General features: G+C 35.2%; 1 protein-coding gene across 1 annotated transcript in view; it reads left to right on the top strand.

Annotated features, from left to right (window-relative positions):
• Positions 1-18,761, top strand: part of LOC136803884 (DNA polymerase delta catalytic subunit-like) — a 43,715-nt gene that overhangs the window by 11,256 nt on the left and 13,698 nt on the right. The window contains exons 8-19 of the mRNA XM_067060607.1: positions 3,627-3,779; positions 6,925-7,116; positions 7,911-7,999; positions 9,413-9,523; positions 10,297-10,410; positions 11,133-11,178; positions 13,474-13,575; positions 14,211-14,306; positions 14,829-14,966; positions 15,916-16,017; positions 16,857-17,080; positions 18,337-18,439. Of these exons, the coding sequence (XP_066916708.1) occupies positions 3,627-3,779; positions 6,925-7,116; positions 7,911-7,999; positions 9,413-9,523; positions 10,297-10,410; positions 11,133-11,178; positions 13,474-13,575; positions 14,211-14,306; positions 14,829-14,966; positions 15,916-16,017; positions 16,857-17,080; positions 18,337-18,439 (1,470 nt within the window). The remainder of the gene's footprint in view (positions 1-3,626; positions 3,780-6,924; positions 7,117-7,910; positions 8,000-9,412; positions 9,524-10,296; positions 10,411-11,132; positions 11,179-13,473; positions 13,576-14,210; positions 14,307-14,828; positions 14,967-15,915; positions 16,018-16,856; positions 17,081-18,336; positions 18,440-18,761) is intronic.

The following is an 18,761-nucleotide window of genomic DNA, read 5'->3' as shown; positions in this document are numbered from 1 at the left end:
TAATTTTTGGGGCCTGGGCACGAGTTTTTCGCCAAAACGAGGCTAAAACTTTGGGGCAGCCTGGAGACTTCAAAAATTGTTCGATTTGGCTGAAATTTTGCACACTTCTTCCTTGGGTGAATATCTGGGGGCGCTTTTTGCATTTTTCAAAAATTTTGATTTTGGGGCCTGGAAACGAGTTTTTGCCAAAACGAGGCTAAAGCTTTGGACCAGTCTACAGGCCTCCAAAATGATCGGATTTGGTTGGGATTTGGCACACTTGTTCATTGGGTCAATATCTGGGGGTCTACAACTGGGCCTATGAATGATTTGAAGCCACTGAAGTTGAGCCCAGTGCGTTGCGCACGTTCGACTATGTTAGTAAACAAAGAAAGTCATGACTCGTAACAAAGGAGAAAATATAAAGAAAGTCGCTTTATAGTTTATGTTCTTGTAAAAAAACGTGTATTTTCTTTGGTAGGTTTAGGGTTAATTAATTTCATCTGTGTTCTGTGTCTAAAAGCGTCAAAAACTTACTTTAATTTACAAGACATTTGTGTTGTATATTTGCAGATCTGGAAATCTGAATTTTCCCTAACGAATCCCTAGCTAGGGAAGGTGCAACAGCTCCCTAGTTATGGAAATGGAACATTTCGAACTTATGACTACCCAGGGATGTTCAAATGCTGCTGAAGTTTACGATGAAAGAAAAACAAGTTCAGAAAAAAATCACCAAACATAGAATCTAGCCCCCAGGTCCATCTAAAATAATTTAGGTGACCCCTAACATGGTTAGTCCCCCCTAGCCACTGGCTAAAATCAGGTACCAATTCCTGCTCGACCTTTTAGCCCCCCCCCCCTCAGGCCAGGGGGGTCCAGCCTTGTGGTTCGATAGCTCTCATTCGTTCCGATATGTACTTGCGCTACTTTGAGAATCCCGGCACTTTTGTCGTAAGGAGTCAAAGATCAACAGTTCCTCGCGGTCCTCTTTTTTTATAACCACGCACGCACAAACTCCCATAGAAGAAACTACAGGAAGCTTATTCGAATCTTATATTATTTGAATCTTATATTATTCGAATCTTATATTATTCGAATCTTATATTATTCGAAAATCTTATATATTCGAATCTTATATTATAATCTTATATTATTTGAATCTTATATTATTTGAATCTTATATTATTCGAATCTTATATTATTTGAATCTTATATTATTCGAATCTTATATTATTTGAATCTTATTTAATTTGAATTTGATCTTAGATTTAGAATCTAGATTATTTGAATCTTATATATTTCGAATCTTAATCTTTGAATCTTATATTATTGATCTTAATTATTTGAATCTATATATTTGAATCGTATTTATTCGAATCTTATATTATTCGAATCTTATATTATTTGAATCTTATATGATTTTGAATCTTATATTATTCGAATCTTATTATTGAATCTTTGATCTATTTGAATCTTATATTATTCGAATCTTATATTATTTTAATTATTTGATTTAATTAGGAATCTTATATTATTGGACCTACCTGGAGGTCCTATAAATTAACCTTTGTCCGTTCGTCCGTCCGTCCGTTCGTCCGTCCGTCTGTTACCAGCTTTTCTCAGGATTGGCTCATTAGTTTTTTCTGATTTTTGGCACAATGATGCAAAATGGCAATGCCCAAAATGTGACGGAGCCCGATTTTCGAAAAAAAAAAAAAATCATTTCCGGCCCTAAAATGCCGGAAATATTCCGGAAAAACCGGTTTTTTGGCATTTTCTCAAGATTTCATCATTAGTTTTTTTCTGATTTTTTTTGCACAAGATGCGTATTAGCAATGCCCAAACTTGGCCGAGTCCAATTTTGAGAAAAAATCTTTTCCGGTCGAAAATGCCGGAAATATGCCGGAAATCGCCGTTTTTTTGCAGATTTTCATTGGACTTTTTCCTTATATTTCGTTGTTTTTTTTCACACAAAAAACATTATTAATAGCAATGTCCACGATCAAGCATGATTCAATTGTCAATAAAACTGATTTTTGAAGCCGGAACTTTCTAAAAATCGCCGGAACAAGCCGATTTTCGCGCCGGAAAAACAGTATTTTCTTGAATTTTCTTGAGCTGTACTTTATATTTTTTCATGAAATTTTGCACACTGATGCAAAATGTCAATACTTAAATTGTGACGAAGCCTGATTTTCGAAAAAAAATCATTTCCGGCCGAAAATGCCGGAAATATGCCGGAAAAACTGGATTTTTGGCATTTTCTCGAGATTTTATCATTAGTTTTTTCTGATTTTTTGCTCAAAGATGCGTATTAACAATGCCCAAAACAATGGCCGAGTCCGATTTTTGAGAAAAAAATTTTTCCGGCGGAAAATGCCTGAAATATGCCGGAAATCGCCGTTTTTCTAGATTTTCATTGGACTTTTTCCTTATAATTGGTTGTTTTTTCATTCAAAAACATTTTTAATAGCAATGCTCACCATCAAGCATGTTTCAATTTTCAATAAAATTGATTTTTGAAGCCGGAACTATTTTAAAAGTCGCCGGAACAACCTATTTTCGCCGGAAAGACAGTATTTCTTGAATTTCTCGAGCTGTCCTTTATATTTTTTTATGAAATTTTGCACACTGACTCAATATGACAATATCTAAAATGTGACGGAGCCCGATTTTCGAAAAACATTTTTTTCCGGCCTAAAATGCCGGAAATATGCCGGAAAAACCGGTTTTTTGACACTTTCTCGAATTTTTATTTTTAGTTTTTCTGATTTTTTGCAGATATTCGCAATGCTCAAAACATGGCCGAGTTCGATTTTTGAGAGAAATTTTTTTCCGGTTGAAAATTCCAGAAATCGCCGTTTTTGCAGATTTTCATTGGGTTTTTTCTTCATATTTCTATGTTTTTCACACAAAAACATTATCGATAACAATGCTCACCATCAAGCATGATTCAATTGTCAATAAAACTGATTTCGACCAGAACTTTCTATTTATTTTTTCCCTACAACCTTTCCCTCTCCCCCCACCATCAATCAATGATGAATTTCTTGCGTTATGCATTTTCGCTAAACGCTATGTTTTCTGACTGATTTTTTTCATTTTTCTCCTTGCATTGCTATCTAACCTTCATCATCAGGTAGGTCCATTCAGCATCTAGCTTGTTTGAATCTTATATTATTCGAATCTTACATTATTTGAATCTTATATTATTCGAATCTTATATTATTCGAATCTTATATTATTTGAATCTTATATTATTCGAATCTTACATTATTTGAATCTTATATTATTCGAATCTTATATTATTCGAATCTTATATTATTTGAATCTTATATTATTTGAATCTTATATTATTCGAATCTTATATTATTTGAATCTTATATTATTTGAATCTTATATTATTCGAATCTTTATATTATTCGAATCTTTTAGTTCGAATTCATAGTTCGAACATGTTTCCAGTCTCCGTCAAAGAGAAACCCTCTTAAAATAGTTTCTCCGATTCGAATATTTCTGTAATTCGAAAAAAGAAGATTCCCCGTTTGAGTTCGAATTAGTGCGAGTAAGAAAAATAAGCCAAAATCATTATCAACTTTATGCTTTTGCAAGATTCTGAAGTTCTTTTAATCTTTTATTGTGTTCAGGTAATCAATATTGCGGGAACCGTACAATTCGATTTGCTACATGCTCTGTTACGTGACTACAAGTTGAGATCATACACTTTGAACTCTGTGAGTTATCATTTCTTGAAAGAACAAAAAGAAGATGTCCAACATTCCATTATCACTGATCTACAGGTATTCTATGGACTGTTTTTTGTAATTCTCTTTTCCTCTGATCTAATCAGGGTGACCAACGAAAAGGTGTAATAGTGGTATCAAATTGTTCAAAATATTTTTTTACTAGCTGTTTTTGGACCCACCTGAGGCGCCTATAAATTAGCCTGCGTTTGTTTTTTCGTTCGTTCGTTACCAGCCTTTCTGGGGATTGGCTCATAGAATTTTTTAATTTAAATGTAAAATGGTAATACCCCAAATGTGACGAAGCCCGATTTTCAAAAAAAAAATTTAAGTACATACGTCTCAAACATAAAATTGCATTTTGTGAAAGGAATGAGCATTACTTGGGGGTAATTGGCAATTTATAAGTTCGATGATGGTGATATTCTTTGCATTATTCCTAATTTTTTTGGCCATTTTCATCATGGACATTCTTATAAAGTGTATTCTTATAGAAAAAAAGCGTGTAAACCCCTATAAACCATATAGTTTTGGAATCGCCCTAATGAGCTCTTTCATATTTCATTATCAGTTTAGTGATGATTTCCAGACCTCATTTCTCCTTTAACCTTTCTCAAGCAATGCAATGTAATTAATTTTTTTATTGTGTAAGATAGAATGACATTATTTTTTTGGTAATGAGTAAGTAATTGGTCTATTATTTCTTTCAAAACACTTTCTGAAGGGACTTTCCTAAAAATTGGTATACAATCAGTCAGTAATTGGTCTATAATTTCTTTCAAAACACTTTCTGAAGGGACTTTCCTAAAAATTGGTATAAATTCTTTCTAGAGAGCATTAAATTCATTCATTATTTTTTGCAGCAACAAATTATTTTTGAGTTAAAAAAATGGTCCGTATCTCCTTTTTGGCGACTTCTTTTCTCTTCATATTGATACCATTCCATTGTAATACTGATGGGTTCATGTTTAAAGAATTGGGAATGTTGGCTTGCCCACAAACAAATAATATAACCATTATTGTAGATGGGCTTTATATGGTTTATCTGGATGACCTCTTGCATCGTTTGGAACCTTTGACACGGAACGAAGATTGCTTCACCATCAATGTATACCTTCCGAGTGATGGTTTTGTTGTCCAATGGCGGCCAAGCTTCAATATCAATCAATTCGAATGGAATTTCCCTCAAACAAAACAAAAAATTTTTTCAAAGGGTATTCCTTACAATGATTTGAAAAATTTTTTGAAGCGTCTTTATAATGAACAAGTGATGGGGAACAACACTGTCAAACAAACATTGGTCTATTTAAGTGACGGTTATGATTATGAAGAAGCGCTTCAAACGTTGCAAGGACTTCAAGTTGATCGGTTATGGAATATCATTCTTTTCTGTCAACTTTTTTTTGATCTTCCAAATTGGTTGCCGATTAATCGGTTTTTCTACTCAATTTCAACTTATTTTATACCTGTAGAGACAAAGAATATCTTGCTTAAAAATCTACTTGATGTGATCAAAGAGCCAGATTTCGACCGATATGAATACATGCACCAGTACCTTCTTTCAAGAGCTGACCTGTTTAATGAAACTTGCATGAAGGGAATAACTACGATCCATATCTATGGAAGCGTACACATTCATGACGCTTATTTTCCATATTTTGTTGCCTTATTGAAAAAAGTGAACGCTTTACGTGAAATTAAAAAGAAACAACCGTTGAGGATCCGCATCATGCAATTTAACAACTTTCATTCAGATTTTGTTAATAAAATGTTATATAAAATGTTTGGCCCTGATTTGATGATGGATGTTAGAAAACCAATAGACAGTGATACTGTTTCTCTCCATATCCAAAATTACGACTGGAGACTACCAATCCGTGAATATTGTAAATTACTTTCAGGACCTAACATCAAACATTACCGATTGGCATCTTCGAACCAACTATCTATATACTATAACTGTCTCATTGCTGTGAAAATGAAAACATTTGAATCAGTGGATGATCTTATAGAAATGATGAACGAAGATATTTGTAAAAGACGAAAATTAGATTAAAACATTTCATTGATGTTGTATCAATGTTGTAAAAATGAAAACACTCGAAAAATTCAAAAATGAAACATTCTAGTGATGTTGTATCAATGCTGTGAAAATGAAAACATTCGAAAAATTCAAAAATGAAACATTCTAGTGATGTTGTCTCAATGCTGTGAAAATAAAAAACATTTGAATCAAAGGATGATCTTATAGAAATGATGAACGAAGATATTTGTAAAAGACGAAAATTTAAAATGAAACTTCTTAATTTCACCTCTCCGATTTGTTAATTATATTGTAGAACTCATTAGTTTTTTTTTAATAAAATCATTTTTGGAGCTACCTTGGAGGTCCTATGAATTAAACTCATCTCCGTCCATCCGTTTGTCTGTTACCAGCTTTTTCAGGATTGTGACTGGAACCGTTTTTTCCGAAAATTATCTTTTTGGCCGTTAGAATCGGATTTTCTTATTTTGGGGAAATTCCCTTTTGTCATTTTTAGGAAAAATAAGCATTTCTTTTTTTTACTGATTTTTTGCACAAATAATGTGTAAACATACACTCTCGAATGTGACGGGGCCCGATTTTTGCCAGATCCGAAAATAAAAAATATCCCGGAAAAGCAGTTTATTAGTTTTTCCTGATTTTTATACATAGATGCGTATTAGTATTGCTTTCAATGTATCTAAAACCGTTTTCTGTAAAAAATTTTCTTCCGGTCTGTAGAACCTGAAATTGCTGCTTTTCGTATTTCCGTAACGTTTTCTCACTTTGTATGGATTTTTTTTTGCAAAAAAAGATGTGACAATGACTTTTTCACAATAAAGCAAAATAAGTAGTATTCAACTAAAATTGACGGAACCCAGTTTCCCAAAGAAATTTTGTTCGCAAGATAGAAATCAGTCCTCATATTCGAAAATCCAAGGTCTTAACTACAGTCAACTCTGTGATTCGAACCTCTGTTATTCGAATCTTTCTTTAATTTGAGCTGAAACTTTGGTCCCCTCAGCTGGGAAGGGGAATAAATTAGTCTCTGTCATTCGAATATTTCTCTAATTTGAAGAGAGTTTTTGGGCCCTTAAAGATCGAATTAGAGAGATTCAACTGTAAGTTCGCCATAATGAGAATTAATTATGTTAATTATGCGTCAATTCAACTTCATAGAATGGGAACAGCCAGACACGAAGACGTTTAGCAGTTTATTGCATGAAGGATGCAATCCTCCCTTTGCGTTTGTTAGAGAAACTGATGTGTATTATCAATTATATGGAAATGGCACGTGTTACTGGTGTCCCTTTGTCCTATTTGTTGTCCAGGGGTCAACAGATCAAAGTCGTATCACAATTACTGAGAAAGGTAAATAGAAACAGATACATTGAATTTCTAGTAGTAAGTCTGTGACCGCAGTCGGAGGCGTCCCGAAGGCTCCTCTTTCGATAGTTATCTACCCGAAGGTAGGGGAGGGCGCCACTCTTTCTCCCTGGATTGCTCCATTTACCCTTGATCCTTCTCTTAATTACTGAACATCAAGCTGAGAGGCATCAAGTACCATTTTGGAAATCTTTGGTATGACCCGGCTTTGGGTTGAACCCACAACCTTGCGCACCGTAGCCGGATGCGCTACCACCTGCACTGCGGTCGCTTTTAGTGAATTTCTAAACATCGATAGTAACTGCTTTTTATCTTGATTTATTGTGAATAAAAAATACATAAAGATATTTCTAGCCTGGAGATAATATGCATTTCAAATATACTATTGCGAATACAACTTTCATAATCAACCTGTGCCATAGAAAAGTTAGCTATTATATGATGGCCTCTACATGTAAATGTATCTCAGACAACCATTTGGCAGTCAGGGAGGGCCAGAATGTGATCTTAACTTTGAAATTTCTACTAAATCAAGTTTTGCAGTTTCCGTTTGAGCTCTAATTTAAACGAACTACTTTTTGTCTAATCTAGCAATTAGAAACAGACAGGGCAGAAAGATGGCAGTTAAAATCTGTGCTTTAAAAAAATAGAAACTTTCGATGGCCAACTTTCTGCTTACTAAATTCGCAATTAGAATAGGCAAAACTAAAAGAGGACCGTTTAAACAACAGCTAGCTTATTTTCGTTTTAAAATAATGTTTATGAATAATTCTTTTTAGACCAAATTACAAGACTTGATTTTACCGGCACAAAAGATTGAGGCGGGAGACGAATACGAAGGAGCCACGGTTATCGATCCTATCAAAGGGTGAGAAATGTATTTGGTGTTGATAGGTTATGATTAATCTTTTTGCTTTCCTGAATTGGGAGTCGTGCTAGCAGGCACCTCACTAAAAACCGAGATTATTCATCTCGTTTCTTGGTGATTTCCACTTTAACGATTCTTTTTGAAAAACAAAACCTGACGCAAATTCGATTTTCCCTACTATAATGGTTTTAAAAGTTTAAAGTAACGTCAATAAATCAAATCTTTGGAGCCCGAAAATCTGAGCTCAAACATCTAAAACTGGCGACAATAACACTATCTGCCCCGTTTAGGGGAGGAGATCACAATATACCGCAAAAATTCTTGGCTTCTCTACAAACTCTAATTTTAACAAATTGATTCGTAGAAAAAATTTTAAATTCCACCCACAACGGCTGTTAGTTCAGCGGTCACCACCCAATCCGCCAAAATCAATAAATGGCCATAAATTCTGAACCAATTCTCAAAATAATCCGAAATTTTGTACAGCGCTTCTTTGCCTGATAAAAAAAAACAAGATTACTTAAACAGACTTCAGTGAAAACACCTCTTTCGCGCTGATTTTTATGTGGCCTTTATGACTTTATGGCTAAAAATCTTTCCCCTACCAATTACTTTCATGACAAAAAAACTTATTGAAAATTGTTTGTTTGTTTTTTCGAAAAATTTAAATCTGAGATTTTTCGTTTAAAAGAATTTGAGCACGCACTGAAAATAAATTTCTTCAATTTTAAATTGGGCGAAAATAAAAAAATGTAGTGTTTCCGGAAACCGGCCGGGTGAAAAAACAAAATTTTCTGACCCGGCCGCAGACTATGGGTTCATCTATATGGTTTATCATAAAGAAAATCAAATTGACCATTAAAGATATCAAACATCGTTTGGTTAGATATTCCCGCTTGTAAATCAAGTTTTGTTTGTTAGTAGTTGATACATTAGTATTCAGGGCTTACTTCATACTGTTTGTACATAAAAGTTATTTTTAAGGTTCTATGTCAATGATCTTAAAGTTAATCGAAAACAGCAAAAAAAAATTTCCCGGCCGGCCGCATGGGAGCTTTTTTCATTCACCCGCATTCCGGAAACACTACATTTTTTTATTTTCGCCTTGAGTCTCTTCTCTTTTTTTTTCAAAAAAAAAAAACATTTTTCATGGTATCATTTTCGAATTTTTTTTATTTTAAGGCTTTGTATTTATTTTAGTTTCATGGAGATCGGACTATCCTTTCAGGAGTTAAAAGGAGACACGGGGAAACACAAGACCCAAGTGGTTAAATTTAGGGATAATTCTATAGGTGTCTATTGATTATGAAAATATAAGCCAAATTATCGTTATTCCCATGTGCTCTTATATTTTATGCAGACTCAAAATTTTTAAAGTAAACCCTTTTGTGTTATTTTTCTATTTTACCTCAGTTATTATAAGATGCCCATAGCAACGTTGGATTTTGCCTCGCTTTACCCGTCTATCATGATGGCGCATAATTTATGTTACACTTCTTTGTTAACAAGAGAGGCTGCAAAAGAGTAAGTTTTTTTTTTGCAAGGTTTCAAAATTTATAGTAAAGTCTTGTGACCGCAGTTGGAGGTGACCAGAAAGCTCCTCTTTCCATAGCTATTTGCTCGAAGGCAGCAGGGGAGGGCGCCACTGTTTCTCTGTATTTCTCCACTTACCCTTGATTCTTTTCTTAATTGCTGAACGTCAAGCAGAGAGAGCATCGAGTACCATTATTGCACTAAGTACGAAGTCTTACACGACCGGGGATAGGGACCACAACCTTGCGCATCGTATCCGAACGCTCTACTTTGCACTACGATCGCTTCAGAATGGGTCAAGATGATTACATTATAACATCTTGTGGTCACTATTTCGTTAAATCGAATCTACGAAAAGGAATTTAACAATTACAGTCCGTCCAGTTGTATCTGGATAATACTTTATAATTATAAAAAAAAACCGACCGGTCCGGTAATGTATTTTTGTTGTGAATAAAAGGCAATTTACGATTTGCATACTTATTGATCACGTTACCATTTTTCTTTGGATTGGTTCCTTCCAGACCGGGGTTTTTTTATAATTTTTGCTATGATGATACACAAGCAGTTTATTTTCATTGTTTTTGAAAGTGAAAACGAGTTATTACTTATAAAGTCGCTAACGATTATCTAAATAAAACCGAATGCGCTTTACCCCGCTCCCTGGAATATCAAACCTTATTACTTACCCTCCCAGGACCATGGAAGGAGTCTGCAGGGCAAAAATTTCAAACTATCTGATTATCCATGTAACTTTTTTTCAGAATGGGTCAAGATGAATACATTATAACACCTTGTGGTCACTATTTCGTTAAATCCAATTTACGAAAAGGACTTTTACCAGAGATCTTAGAACACCTGTTATCAGCCAGAAAGAAGTAAGTAGATTATTACGTCATCAAAAAGAAATCACTGATAGTCAACATTTGTGATTTAAAGTGCATTCAGATATAATTGGCAGTGGAAACAAGAATGCTTGTAACTTTTGATGGTCAAATAATAATTTTTTGCTTGCTTTAGAGAATCAAAAACGCTATATTTGATGTATTTTTGGTTTAAAAATTCGCGATTTTTAGCGGCTAAATTTGCGATTGCAAAAATTAAGCTTTTTTTCTACTTATGCTATAATGTTAATTTTTAAACCAGTGGTAGTTCAACCTTAGGTAAAGAAGGTTGTCCGATTTCAAGGCAAACGGAAAAGTCCTTCGGGAGATATGGGACCCGAAATACCCCTTGGTAGCACTTTTCTGTGAAAATATCAAATCTCCAACTTTTTACTAGGAAACTCGATTCTAGTAATGTTTGAATTTTGATTTTTTTCAATTAGATCAAACTTTTATCATATGTAGCTGATGATTGTAAGCATGAAACTTTAAGTTCTACATTTAGAAAAAAGTTTTGACTTATCATTGTTATACTGCTCCTTTACGTAGAGCACTGTCTTTGGTGAAACAAACACACCTTTATCGCTACTACTAGGAAACTGCCAATTATATTTGGATACACTTTAATACCATTTATTCATAACTTCAAACTGAGCTTAGATCGGACATAGAGAACGGTTAGATTTTGCTGAAACTTCGGACACTTTCTTTTTCAGGGCGAAAGCTGACTTGAAGAAAGAAACAGACCCATTCAAGAAAAAGGTTTCTTTTATCATTCTTTCAATGAACTCAATTTCTATTTCGCAGGAGGCTTAGAGGCCCATTTTCGCAACTATAGACACTTTCAATTAGCGCCCCGTCAGCACCTTGAACTGACTACCCAATTCCCCTAACATGGCATTGGTTAACCCGGGCGAAGGTTCATTCACTCGCCAAGTGAACCGCTGCGAGTGGAAATCTAACCTCAGTCGCCTGTGCAGCAACCAAGATCAATGACCGTATTCTCGTTCTGGGAATGAATGTAAAACCATCAACGCAAAGACATTCGTTTTATAAAGTGTACAATCTTTTTTTCTACCGTATGGATACCATGGGAGCATCCAGTTTCCTTGATTTCCACATGATGATAAGAATGAGTGCACACTTTAAGCAAATAAACTCTTGCCTGTTACATAGATTTATAAAACTTTTCCTCTTTTTTGGCAGTAGTGCCTGTCTTTTCTTTTTCAGACTGAAAGTCATCCGACCCTTAGATATACTTTGGGAAGCTTTAAGAGCCGTTTTTCAGGGGTGTACATAGCTAGTACAACTCTACATTAATGAGAAACAGAGTTTTTCTTTATCAATACTTAAAGTTTCATGCTCTTCACAATCATCAGTTGATTTGAAATATGACAATACGAAACGAAATAATCTACAGTTTTTGAAATTCTCAACTTCAGTTGAGCTAGAATCTCAGAATGTTTGTTTGTGAGTTTGTGAGTTTGTTTGTCCACAAACTTTGGGGCAGCGTAGAGAGCGAAATAATTGGTTTACGGAGCTGAAATTTGGCACACGCCCTCCTTATGTTAAAACTTAGGGGCAGTTTTTTCATTTTTTTAAATTTCGCTTTTTTTCGCGAGTTATTCCCATTTTACCGGGATTTTGCGCTCATTTAACGTCATAAAAGTCAAAATAATTGACGTCAAAAAATATTTTTTAAATTTTCTTTTAGATTCATTGACTTAAATGAATTTATTGACGTCAAATTTCATTTTTTAACTTTTCAAGTGTCAATGCCTTAAAATTTTCTACTTGAATTTTTGCAATTTAGATATTTCATTCCGATCTTTGTTTATTCCTTAAATTGCCTACGACTGAGCCTTCTCTAATCCTGCTAAGTATCCATCTATCTGGGTTTACAATCGAGCCTTCCCTTTCTTGTGAACGATAGCCACGTAGGCTTATCAACCAAAGTTTACAATTTAGCCATGCCTTATTCCGAGTAACCATCACTTTTGGATTACAATTTTAAGCCTTCCCTAGTCCTGATTAATCACCACCCTATGGGTTTACGACTTAGCCTTCTCTTATTCCAATCACTATTCACCACGGGTTAACAATCGGCCTTCCCTTATCCCTAGTACCCATTGCCCTTTTAAAAAAAGTGTTTACAATTGGGCCTTTCACTTTCACACGTATACTGAAGTTGAGCCCAGTGCTTTAGCACGTTACAGTTAATAAAATGTCTTCATATAAAAATTGACGTCAGAGTCAATCCTTAGAATCGAACTTTGAAAGCAAATATTTATTGACATACGTAGTTAGTACCACTATACACCCCCATGCCACTATTTCCTTGTGATGCTTTACTCGCCTATAGTTTCTTACGAAACACGTTGGTTGATATCATAGATATCCGTGTCCGTGTCCGTGGAAGCCCAAGAACTCGACTCTATATGAAAAAAGTACTTGTACAGTAAGAATAATCACGACCAGTTACAGAGGCCCTTGTGCCTAGAACTTTGTTACATTATAAAGATAAACTGTAAATTTAAATGAGATTGTTTCATAGAGGTCAATAGACCTGCGAAATATACTTCTATAATAATAATAATATAGACCTTTACAAAATCGCAGTCAATATACGGAATTCTTTAGAAGATGTCGCCAGAGGCCTGGAAACCTTAGCCTTGTTCGTAATCACGGATTTTTATATCGCTGTCATCCAATCCCAAAATTAGTGTCTGAGGAAACTAAGAATTTTTCTGTTTTGCTAACTTTAAATTTTGAGATTCTCACTATGATAAAAGGGCCAAGCTCAAGATTTAAGTTTGGCCAGACAGAAAAATTCTCAGTTTTCTCAGACACTATTTTTGAGATTGGATCTTTTACCTTGATGGCAGCGATGTAGACCCTGAAAGCAATTTCTCAATCCGTACTCTAAAAGAAGCCATTGCAGTTTTGAAATGAAAATTATCGGATAAAATTATCGGATAAAGCATAGTCCAAGGTCTGTGTTCGTAATCGATTTTATTTGAGGATCTGAATTTGTAACACCATTTGTTTTCCATTTAGGTTTTGGACGGTCGACAGTTAGCGTTGAAGATCAGTGCAAATTCTGTTTACGGGTTCACCGGTGCACAAGTTGGAAAATTACCGTGTCTCGAAATCTCCTCTGTAAGCTAATATTTCTTTTCTTCCGGTGTTAAATTCCACTCCCTTTCAGTGAATCAAATTTATCATCACTTTTTATGTACGTGACATCTGGGTCAGATCTGCTTTTAGAGGTCTTTTGAAATTGCAGAAGACAATTGCCCTGAATAAAAAGTCATTTCCTAAAAAACTGGTATCATCTCGTGCTTTCTGGTATTTGGTTCGGGGTAATAATCCGCGGGCAACTGTCCTCGGGGCTTGTTCCAGGGGGTAGTATCCCTAGAATCGATATCATTTTTGCCATTTCGTAGGGCTTTTCCAGAAATAGTCTGTGCCCCCCCTGTTAACGATTTTTGTTTAAAAGTGGATATCCAGGGGGTTAAATATCTCTACAAGGGAGCGAATATCCAGGGGGTAAAGTGTCTTTTCAAGTAAAAAATAAAATATCCAGGGGTATAAAGCATCTTTATAAGAGAGGATATCTAGGGTGTTGAGCTTATTTTTAAGAGTGGATATCCAGGGGATCTTTATAATAAAGTAGGATATCCAGGGGGTTCGATACTTAGAAAAATCAATATCCTCAACAGTGGGTGTAAATTCTTTTTCTGGAAATCCCAATAGTTGTCTTTTTAAGATTTCCTTTCAATCTCCCTTTTCAGAGTGTCACAGCGTTCGGACGTCAAATGATCGAGCGAACAAAACAATTAGTCGAGGATAAATATAACATCAAGAATGGCTTCAAATATGACTCCAAGGTAGAAAAATATCCTTTTTTCAGTGGCTTGTAATTGCGGCAAACCATCTATTCACTGGGATTTTTATAAGCACTTTCACATGGACCATTTTTGTAAATTTAGATTGACTTTCTAATATGCCTGAAACGGCATCTGCTCAGAGAAGCTGGTGTATTGATGGTGTCTGGGGTTTGGGGGTCACGGGCAAAGCCATGGCAGGGTTTCAGTGGACGAAGCTGAGAAATAATGAATATGTAGATAATAGCAGTTATTTGTGCTTGTAAACAACAAAAATATCTAATTTTGCTAGGAAATATACTTTCAATTTTAGATTGAGTTTCAGAAAGTCTTTGGATCGAGTATTTTGGCCGGTATACGGACATAATAAAGTGCTTAGAAAAACTTTCAATGTTTTCTCATGGGTGCTACAGTTTCATCTAACACTTATATTACTGTATTACACAGATTATTATAAACGGCTCCAGCCTAATAACTAATAACCTATATTACTTTAACACTTGTATTACTGTATTACACCTTCAGGTTATATACGGTGACACGGATTCTGTGATGGTGCGTTTTGGAACGGACAGCTTGGAAGAAAGTATGTCGCTTGGTCAAGAAGCTGCCGCTTATGTATCTGGCCATTTTGTTAAACCAATCAAACTGGAGTTCGAAAAGGTTTGTAGTCTAGCAAGCTAGACGACTAATTTATACATAGTAGAAATAAAGCAAAAAGTAATGAATGGAACAATTTTAGTCGTCTAGAAACCTTTGTGCACTAACTCCAAACAAAAGAAAAGTGTCAATATTGCAATTATAATTTTTCCTGCTCAAAATAATTCTTGAGAAAAAAAATATGTGTGGATTTGTGTATTGAAAGTTTTTCATTTGAGTTGATTTCGTTTTGAGATTTTGTTGTTGCTTGATAAATATTGTTTTCTCGCTACGCAAGTTTCTGCGTAGCTAGCCCCTGTATTTATAAGGCTGGAACACCGGATTCTTCCAGTCGTTTATACAAGCTAAACCCCGTATTATTATTAGTATTGGTATTATTAGTATTACACGCATTATAAACGACTCCAGTCTAAAAGGTTTGTAATCCTAAACAACTCACTGTTGCTCATAAGACATAAATGTAGAAACGCTTTTTCGGTCGCACGTTTTTTCGATTGCACGTTTCTTTATAAGAACAACCATGGAGTTTTAGGATGCTTTTAGCTTTTTGAGTTTAAGCCTAAAAAACGTGCTTAAAATGTTCCTAATTTTTCCTTTTCGTGAGTATTTTGTGCAAATTGGGTAAGCCTCCTTTTTATATTACAATAAAACGTGTAGCGTTGGTTATTTTTTTCGCCATCATTGATTTAAAAAAATACTTAAAAGTAAGAAAGATCGTCAAACATCAAACTACCCTGTAAGGGGGTAATGGGTATTGCTAAAAGGGGCTCAAAACAAAATGTGTGAGTTGGTATGGGAAAGTCTTTTACCTCTCTAGAAACTATGGTCAAATGAGTACATTTAACCCTCTCTAATTCGATTTAGTTCGAATGACAGAGACTTTTGCATATAAATAATCGAGTTCTGTATTGGAAGAAATTTTCTGTTTGAAAGTGTTTTTTTTCATTTACAGGTCTACTTTCCTTATTTGTTGATCAGCAAGAAACGTTATGCTGGTCTGTATTATACACGCACAGAAACTTACGATAAAATGGACTGTAAAGGAATAGAGACGGTAAGAATGAACCACTGACCTTTATATATCCCTGGACCAAGCTATATCCGCCATCTTTGATCGGAGTTTTTTTTTGAAAGTTGGTTCCCGCAAAGAAGCCATTGTAGTGTTTGAAGCTTTTACCTAACGAAAAACTGCGCTACATTATTAGTGTACGAGTAAAACTAAATCTAGCGCTCTCTCTGCGGGTAACAATTACTCCGATCATATTTATGGCTGGCATTGAGTAACTTCGTCCAGGGATATATAAAGGGCAGTGGAATGAACCCCCTAAATACTCAAGAAGAACACTCCTGTTGTGTGTTTTTGAAATGAAATGAAAGTGACCAAGAGGTGGCAAAGTTTTGCTTGAACTGACAAAAGTGGTACCGTTATAATATCGGCACATTTTTCAATATTACCGAAACTAAGCAAAAAGTTATCTATGACGTACGAAATCTAAAATGCAGGATTTTAGGCTAGATACGGATAGTTTTAGCCCGTCTTTTCGTGTTTCCAGGGTTGGCCTAAACAATTACGTCGAATTTCATGTAGTGTACGACTGGCTTATTTCAATTCATATGTTAGATTCTGCGGGACAGAGCTAGTCTTGAAAGTTCGGGGCTAGCCCGTGAAAAACTCACGTCATAGATTCCGCTCGCTTAAAAACCTTGCTATTATTGACTTTATGTGTTTGCACTTTTGGGGATCTTGGAGTGACTGCTGCAACGATTTGAAAAAAATTCGCAGTTTCGACCCGTAAAAGTGATTATTTACAGTCATCCTCAGGTGATCAGGACCTAGACCAAATCAGAAGCAATACACATGCATAAACTTACTTTTCTCCGCCATCTTTACAGGTGCGACGTGACAACGCGCCGTTGGTTGCCAAACTGATAAACACATGTCTTCAAAAACTTCTCATCGACAAAGATCCGGATGGTGCCATCCTGTACACCAAACAAGTGATTTCCGATCTTCTATGTAACCGGATTGATATTTCGGAACTGGTTATTACCAAGGAGCTGACGAAAACGGAAGATGAATATGGTGCTAAACAAGCGCATTCTGTCCTCGCTGAAAAGTAAGTTAAGCAGAGTCACGTGATTGTTCTGCTTGTTGTTATTAAAATTTTCCACCCAATACGTCACTTAAACAATAGAAAAAGTGATTCTATTCATGATATGCACCACTGGAGAGTCTTCTGAGAACTTTTAAAATTTTCCACCCAATACGTCACTTAAACAATAGAAAAAGTGATTCTATTCATGATATGCACCACTGGAGAGTCTTCTGAGAACTTTTAAAATTTTCCACCCAATACCACACTTAAACAATAGAAAAAGTGATTTATTGGGTGGAAATTTTTGAAAATTCTCAGAAGACTCTCCAGTGTTGCATATCATGAATTCCACTATTCGTGCTTCAGAAAAGAGGGCGAATCTGGCTTAAAAAGGTCATACGGTACTCGCAAAAAAAGCAAAAACATGATAAACGCAATCACTCTATTCGTGAGATTTGAGGTCCGGCATAAGAAATCTTATGCTGTACTCACTGGAAATTAAGGCACGTGATGGTTCCTCTGTTCTTCATGATTTGAGAGTGAGTCTGGCTTTTAAAAAGCTCATTTTATACTTGCTGAAAAATAAGGTTTATTTGGGGAGGTTTGATATTGGGCGAGAGAGTATAGGGGTATTGAGCATGTCACATTTTGTGTTGATAAACTGTCATGTCAAATGTGGATTTCATTTTTAAATTCCACTACCAATTGCAATGTCTTCCACGGACCCAACAGCTGATTGGTTGCAAGTGACTTAAAATCAATCAATACGTCACTTTCAACCAATCAGCTGAAGAGTCCATGATGTAATGTCAGAAGACATTGCAATGGTGCATATTATGAATTGAGCATGTCATATTTTGAGTTGATAATCTGTCATGTCAAATGTGAGTTTCATTTTTCATTTTTAAATTTCACTACTGCGATAAACAGACCCCCTCCCTCTTCTCCGAAACATATGGTTGTTCGAACACTTTCAATGCAAGGTCTTTAATCTCTAAATAAGCTTTGCCTGCCTTTCCTAATCGTCATTTTCTAGACCATTCTTAATTCATTGTAACTTCTCAATATAGTTTTTAATCATCTCAAAACTTCGAGCTTGAATCTTTCATTCCCAACATTTGCTATTATTTTTTGGAAAGCCTCACACTTGAAAATATTCTACCGTTATTTTGAAGTTGAAGTTTTATGTGTCTAGTCTTCTTGAACGTGATAAGAAAAATAAAATGTTTCTTGTGCCTTTTGATTCAATATAACATTTTTCTTATCTCGATTATTAGAATGAAGAAACGTGATGCTGGTTCTGCGCCCAAGTTGGGTGATCGAGTCCCTTATGTCATCGTGGCTGGTGTCAAAGGATCGAAAGCTTATGAAAAGGCCGAGGTATGGTTTGTTTGCTCAATTCTTTTTCTAGATCTCTACATTTTCGGATCTTCAAGAGAGTAGTAATTTATTTTTTTTATATTTCACATATTTCATATTTTACGTACAAAGAGTTCAATGATGTTGAAATTTTGAATTAAAATAGCCTACAACAGTAGTATCTATTGACTGTATACTTGATAATGCCAACAATACAAAAAGTCTACACTGTGTTTGAATAAGCGCTGTTTTTAATTGCAAAAGAGTTATAGAGTTATGACACTATCAGGGGTTTTGCTTTGTTTTTGGTAGGCTGACGAATGACAAAATAACTCTGGCAATT

This window comes from Clytia hemisphaerica, unplaced genomic scaffold (genome assembly GCF_902728285.1).
Source record: "Clytia hemisphaerica strain Z4C2 unplaced genomic scaffold, Clytia hemisphaerica genome assembly, whole genome shotgun sequence".
Taxonomy (NCBI): domain Eukaryota; kingdom Metazoa; phylum Cnidaria; class Hydrozoa; order Leptothecata; family Clytiidae; genus Clytia; species Clytia hemisphaerica.
The sequence above is the reverse complement of the archived record's forward strand: the minus strand, read 5'-3'. Positions and strand labels throughout refer to the sequence as shown.